At 34.5% G+C, this 7998-nt stretch overlaps 1 protein-coding gene across 1 annotated transcript; it reads left to right on the top strand.

The window, feature by feature from the left end:
• Positions 1–2485: 2485 nt before the first annotated feature.
• On the top strand, positions 2486–3523 carry LOC149576258 (F-box/kelch-repeat protein At1g80440-like). Its single transcript, XM_089813663.1, has one exon. It carries the CDS (start codon positions 2486–2488, stop codon positions 3521–3523), a length of 1038 nt encoding a protein of 345 aa, XP_089669789.1.
• The last annotated feature ends 4475 nt before the right edge of the window (positions 3524–7998 follow it).

Genomic DNA, 7998 nt, shown 5'->3' with positions numbered 1-7998 from the left:
TTTTTATATCTTCACATAAATGTGTTAATATATTCATACTTAAATATATTATGCTCATCAAATTTATAGATGTATAATTGTTGTGGAAGACCATCTATTGGTGAATGAATGTGGTTTGGAGGATGTGGATACAACTAAAGAAGTTGCAAAAATGATAATTAAAAAATTGAATGAAAAAAGAGTATAGAAGCTAAAGTGGTAGTTCCAAATTGGACCAAAATGTTCTAGTGAGCTACAAATATGGATTCATTTGGATTTGTGGTGCACTTGACATAGACAAATTCAATTGGAAAATTTATGAGAAAGTAGAATGAGTGAAGTTATTCCTTGAAAAATATGTGAATGTATGGAATCCCCATACTCCATGTAGTAGAAACAACACATGACATCGATCTAAGTTGCAAGAATATCCTTGCTTATTGGAAACAACTTCTATCTTCTCTAGAGATATGTGTGTTTCACTATGAAAAACTAATCAATAATGTCCAATGACACATACAATACAATGCAGACACGTGGTTATGCAAATGAGGTACTATTTTAGATTTTTATTACAAAGCCCCTTGGTCTAAAGTGCTAGCTCATCCTTGGCTTGTGATAAGTGTGGAAATAAATATTGCTACTTTCATTTTCTACATGCATTTCAATATCTTCCTTGCAACAACTGAACAACTTGAAAAGCCTTTGACATACAATCTAAGAGTAGAAGATCACTATGCGAGGTGGTAGATATTGTGTATACACCAAGTTATAAACCCCCAGAACTACCAATATATGTGGTTGTCTAGTTTAATAATTACAGTGGGCCACTTTGGGACTAAGAAGATCCAAAAAGTTTACCTATAACACATATAACCTTGGGTAATCATAGGATAATGTCATTATCCATCTCATGGGCACTCACCATACATAATCCAAAGGATTGACACTTCATAAAATAAAAATTGATATTTGTAAACTAGAATGACATGGTTTGACTTTCACACTTGTATCAAGAGTTAAATCACTAGACAACCTTTGTATAGAGCCACCATCCTCCTTTGATCAATATTCAAGAATGAAAAACAATCCATGTAAAATTATGGGAAAAAAGGAAGAATCTTGATTGCAAAAAGTCTCATTATTGTAAGGAGAGGAATGTGTGCTTACTTTGTTAGTTTTTTAATTGGGCACATTTATGCATTTCAATATCATCTATCCTTAATGTATAAAGTTGTTTTTTTATATAGGTATGGAGAAAATAAACCTATTGTGGCAATGTGATGTAGTTTACTAATTTATGCATATTTACATATGTCCAGTGTTAGCTATTAATGCCAGTGTTTACCATAGTTCTATTGTGTGATGTGTATTATGATGTGGGCATCTCTTATGTTTATGTTGAATGAAACTACTTATTAAATAAGTATTTTGTGGAGAACATGTTTGTAGCATGCTTTGTCTACATAGCTTGAATTTGAAATATGTTAACTGTGACCCGATGAAACTTGGTGATCTTTAATGATAAATTGGAACATCCTTCTAACTTTTCACAAAACTGTTCAAAAACTTCCTAAAGATCCTCATGATGAAACTAAAAATAATACCAAACTAAAAGGTGCAAACTTTATGTAATGTCTATGTAGGGACTACCATTCATCCAAATTATTAATTAATAAAAAATAATAGAAAACAATTGTATTATGATTTATTTTGATTTTTAAATTATTGAAAAAAAATCTCCAGAACATGCAAAGTTTGACCAAGCAATAAAATAATTCTATGATAATAAGTAAAGGTTTCTTTGTTGTGACAATAGATGAGTACCCTTATCCAAACAAGCAATCACTCTAAAAAGGACTCTTTGGAATTAATATTAATTATAAAGTAACTCGTAAACATTGCAATTTCTATCTTAGATTTCCTGTTTTCCTTTTCTACATTTGTTATATGAATTTAAGTATCCTAGATTTAATAATTAAGTGTGTCAAATTGACAATGTTTAATTTTTTTCGCTATTTATATTTCTTTTATATTGTATTAAATTTGTGACAAAAATATACATGAGCAACCATCTTATATAGACTTTCACCTTTTGTCACTATTAGGGTACCCCTTGCTCCTTTAGGTGCAAGTGCTAGTTATATCTATTTAGAAAGATAGTAATTTATAACTTATTGTCTTTATTATATTTAATATAAAAACTATCTAATAGAAAATTTAATTGAATTTTTCAACGCAACTGATATTTCTTAAAATAGTGAGATCGATTAAAAATATTCAGAACATCAGACGTATTCTATATTTGGAACAATTTTTTAAAAAGTAAGCAAATATAGAAAAAATCACGAGGTATCAAGGCACTTTTTGCTCGGTATATATATAACATGGCATATGCTGGGAAATCTATTTGTTTGAGACGTTACAGCTATGCTCTTTGTTTCGAATTCACGTGAGCACTGGTAAGATCAAGATTATTTGAGAATCGTTTCAGCAGTGTATACAAATGATGGAGTATTTTAGTGTAATTCCAGAAGAGTTGGTAAGGGAAATCTTAATGAGAGTGCCTTTTGCATCTCACGGAAGAGTGAAGGAAGTATGTAAGAGTTGGAAGAGACTGCTGGAAAACTCAGAGTTTTACGAAGACAGGAGGAGTCGTGGGAGGTCCGAAGAGTTGATATGTTTGATTGAGAATGTTCGCATAACTACATTTGACCCCGTTAACCAGTTATGGGGAAGACTGCCTCCCGTCCCTACCCAATTTGAATTCGACACATTCTCCAAGTGTGTTTGTGTGAAGCATAAACTGGTTTTATTAGGGTTAAGATATGAGAGCTGCAGAGTGGGTTCAAAGAGGAAGAGAATATCAAACATGACTGTTTTGGTCTTTGATTTTGTGTCTTTCCAGTGGAGCAAAGGTGCAGATGCGCCCACCACAGAGATCATGTTTGACTTTGCGTGCTGTGCATCTCCTGAGGGAGATGAGATTTATATTGCAGGAGGAAGACAATGTGATTGGAAGAGTACGAGCCAGGCCGCAGTTTACAACGTGGAGAGAGATGAGTGGAAGCTTCTTCCCAACATGCTTCAAAAGGAGTGGCTGTGTTCCTCGGTTTTTATAAAAGGAATGCTGTATGTTGTCAGCTTGTTTGATGAGGACCTTCAGCGGTTCGATCCAGAAAGAGGAGTTTGGTCCACTTTGCCCAACGTCTGGTTTATTCCAGATTGTGTGCATCCGATTGTGGCCGCATTTGGGCGTCTCTATTGCTTCTACTGGGATGCTGTGGCACAATTTGACTCTACACAGAATTTGTGGGCGGAAGTTGATGGGCTTCCTCAGCCGCTTGACAGGGTTGATGCTGCGGTGTTTGGGGATGATGGGATTTGCTTGAGTGGGATTGAATCGGACACCAAAGATAAAGTTTTCTACATGTATTACCCTCCATTGGAAACAGGGGTTAACACAGGGAGATGTGTTTCTGTTGAGATGCCTCAATACTTGTCCCGCAGCAAGATCGAATCTGTGGCCACTATGACTATTTGATTGGTTTTCCTTTTCTTCTTCCTTCAAATTGATTGTTATACTGTGCTTTTTTCCTCAACTACTCTAAATTTGGCTTTGCTATTACCTGAAATTTAATGCACCGAGTTATATTCTAAATTGAAGGAGGTGGATAGAGTGGATCAAAGACAAACACGAATGCAATGATAAACATTCAAATCAATAAGCAAAACACAAAGACATCAAGCTGTGCTACAGCACTTCATACTCATTAACATAACTAAACTCCATTACAAATCCATAGAATGCTACAGCATTCCATCCACAATGAGAAACCCAAAATGGGCTCTACTGATCCACCATGATCAGATAAACATCTGATACTCAAATCTTTACATAATGCCTCTATTTATAGAGGTCTGAGAACTCTCTAGAATATCAAACACATGTATTACATGACATATAATATTAATATATATATCAATTAATATATGCAACTACTGGTAGTTGAAGACTGATTCTGAAATGACCTTGGGTGGCTGTATGCGGCTGTTTGTCTATTTTTAATGTGGACGGTGCTGAGTGTGGGCTGGACGGTGGACTTGTTGTCTGCTATTAATAGCAAAAATTAATACCGCCAACACTCCCCCTTAATTTCTGTCACTAATGCTAGTGCATTTATATTGTTTTCCCTCATCATAATCACTTTGGGTTTTATGGCTTACCCCTAACCAATGCAATTCTGAAATGGTTTCAAGCTCACCACGAACTTCTCAAACATTACACAAATGGTTTCAAGATCACCATAAACTTTGCACTCCAATGGTTTACAAACCAAGCATTCATTGGTTCTATTGACCATGAATCATCACTACGGGGAAATTATCATCACTTTGACTTTTCTCCTTCTTGACCTGCATCAAACTGATTATTGAGTCCATATAAAAAGAAATCCATCTACTGAGATACATGGGTGCCCAACCGTTGTACTCGCCAGTTCTATAGAAATCCTTTTCAGATACATGGTTCATCGATATGTCAAACCAAAAACTTTTAGGGTGTCAGGCACAACCGATAATGCACCCTATACATTCACATATCCCATTAGAAATCAGCACACACACAGACCTTAGAATTCCTTTGAATCATGACAAACAACTCACCACCAATCCAACCTACTTTCACTTACTGCAACCACAACTAAGTTCAATAACTATTATATAACATCAAACACACATACTTAAACACAAAGACATAATAAACATTTCCATGATCAACATCTTCCATGTCATATGTATGCATTCTCTGGCACTCCCGCTTGCACAAAGATGCTCCATATGCATCTAATCTATGAATTCCAACGCTAACTCAAACACACTTCAACTTTCGCTTCCTTCTTTTTATGACTTCAATTGCCATTGTCTGTTGGGCTGCGTTGCCACAACACTCTTCACCAATTCTAAACTCGTCAACCTCTCCACAATCTTGAGGATCATCTCCCTTTAGCTCTGATACCACTTGAAGGAGGTGGATAGAGTGGATCAAAGACAAACACGAATGCAATGATAAACATTCAAATCAATAAGCAAAACACAAAGACATCAAGCTGTGCTACAACACTTCATACTCATTAACATAACTAAACTCCATTACAAATCCATAGAATGCTACAGCATTCCATCCACAATGAGAAACCCAAAATGGGCTCTACTGATCCACCATGATCAGATAAACATCTGATACTCAAATCTTTACATAATGCCTCTATTTATAGAGGTCTGAGAACTCTCTAGAATATCAAACACATGTATTATATGACATATAATATTAATATATATCAATTAATATATGCAACTACTGGTAGTTGAAGACTGATTCTGAAATGACCTTGGGTGGCTGTATGCGGCTGTTTGTCTATTTTTAATGTGGACGGTGCTGAGTGTGGGCTGGACGGTGGACTTGTTGTCTACTATTAATAGCAGAAATTAATACCGCCAACATAAATTTGGCTTTGCTATTACCTGAAATTTAATGCACCGAATTATACACTAAATTTGGCTTTGCTATTACCTGAAATTTAATGCACCAAGTTATACACTAAATTTGGCTTTGCTATTACCTAAAATTTAATGCACCAAGTTATACACTAAATTTGGCTTTGCTATTACCTGAAATTTAATGCACCAAGTTTTACTCTAAATTTGGCTTTCCTATTACCTGAAATTTAATGCACCAAGTTTTACTCTAAATTTGGCTTTGCTATTACCTGAAATTTAATGCACCAAGTTATACACTAAATTTGGCTTTGCTATTACCTGAAATTTAATGCACCAAGTTATACTCTAAATTTGGCTTTGCTATTACCTGAAATTTAATGCACCAAGTTATACACTAAATTTGGCTTTGCTATTACCTGAAATTTAATGCACCCAGTTATACACTAAATTTGGCTTTGCTATTACCTGAAATTTAATGCATCCAGTTATACACTAAATTTGGCTTTTCTATTACCTGAAATTTAATGCACCTAGTTATACTCTAAATTTGGCTTTGCTATTACCTGAAATTTAATGCACCAAGTTATACTCTAAATTTGGCTTTGCTATTTCCTGAAATTTAATGCACCAAGTTTTACTCTAAATTTGGCTTCGCTATTACCTGGAATTTAATGCACCAAGTTTTACTCTAAATTTGGCTTCACTATTACCTGGAATTTAATGTACCAAGTTATACACTAAATGTGGCTTTGCTATTACCTAAAATTTAATGCACCAAGTTATACTCTAAATTTGGCTTTGCTATTACCTGAAGTTTAAGGCACCAAGTTATAATCTTTAAAAGCGGCTACTGAATCATATTATGTATATGTATTGCTTTAATATATTGATTTGTGGGACATAAAAGTATGATTGTCACAATCTCTGAATCAAATCATTTCAATATGTGTCAAATTTTTGTAATTTATGTCTATACTCTTTAATTTTCTTTTTCAGAAGAAGATAGAAATAGAGTTATATGGAGATTGATTTCAGTTTGTCTTTCTTTTTTGAAAGAAATTTCTCGGATAGAGTTGTGAAGTATCTTTCCTCCAAATTCTACCATTCATTGTTCTTGGTTTTATTTAAATTCTTGTTGAGATTTCATTTTTTTTGGTTTTACTTAAATTGTTGTTTGGATTTTTAAGGATGCTTTGAAATTATAATTATTTGATTTTCATCCAATTTTGGAGTCTATATATGAGAAAAACATTTTAAAAAAGAAAATATATTGTATACTTACCTTATGTCACTATATGTCACTGCTTAAGTGTAATTTTAGCTTAAATTTAGTGGTTTGAGTATCTCCATGCAAATTTTCAATCTTGGGAAAAGATTAATTGAAATCTTGCTATTATTTAGGAATTGAAAATAAGCTCTAGCAAAAATGGGGGATCATTGTAGAATGGTTATAAATTTAAATTATTTATAAAATTATGATTTCATCAAACTTAAGTTGTTTTGGGGATATGCAATATTGTTGAAATAGGGTGAATGGGGAGTGAAGTGTCAAGAGTCACAAAATGTTATTTAAATTAAATTATAAAATCTTAAATATACTAGTAATTCAATGATTATAATAAATTGGCCAATGATGGTATGGGGAATGGTCAAACTGTTACTATTGGAAAAGGAAATGTTCAAACAGATATTAAAGTTAAAGGGAAAGCTCAAATGAAAACTTCAAGTCAGGTGCAAGGGCCATCCAGTTCTACTGGTTTTGATAAGGATGTTTTATCTGAGCTTGAACTCGTGCTAAGGGGCGAGGCTATAAGCGAGCTCATCTAGATCAGCAAGTGGACTCAGGGTTCAATTATTTTGAGGTTCTTGACAACGTGGTCATAGAAGAAGGTATTCCTATAGAGGTTCAGTGTGCAGCTACTGGCTCAGAGGGGAGGAGTTCTATTCTAAGTGGCAACCGGGATGTTGTTGCTCAGTAGATGCCAAAGACTTCTATTGGCCCTAAGTATGGTACCCTTGTGGTTTCTCTTGCTCCTCAGGAAAAGGATGTTCTTCTGGTAGACCTGGTTAAAGATGTGTTTGCCTCTAGTAAAGGAAAGAGATCTTCTTTTGGTTTGGGCTTGATGCAAAGACCATTCAAGATAGTCTCTTTTTCTACTCCCTTAAGAGTTGGGCAAAAGTAGGATCAAGAAAAAATAAAACTTACAAGAGATTTACTGGTAGAGTTTGGGGTTGTTATGACCTTGGATAAGAATTTTTCCCACTCTACTCAATGATTATTCTCTCATGGAATGTGAGGGGGTTGAATAGTATCCCCAGACAAAAAGCTATTCACAAGCCAGTGGTTGATCATTCGCTGGATATTCTTTGTATCTAGGAGACTAGCTTTCAGTGGATTCCATGTTTAGATGTGCTCCTAAAATTTAGTTTCTAGGCCAATGTTAGTGTGTTGGTGCTTTGGGGAGCTTTGGTGGTCTTGCCATTTGCTGGAATCCTACAAAAGTTATGCCACTTTACTAG

The sequence above is a fragment of the Cupressus sempervirens genome, chromosome 1 (assembly GCF_028749045.1).
Source record: "Cupressus sempervirens isolate cs-2001-9-10 chromosome 1, ASM2874904v1, whole genome shotgun sequence".
NCBI lineage: Eukaryota > Viridiplantae > Streptophyta > Pinopsida > Cupressales > Cupressaceae > Cupressus > Cupressus sempervirens.
Note: the sequence above shows the minus strand (reverse complement) of the source record. Positions and strands in the feature narration are given on the sequence as shown.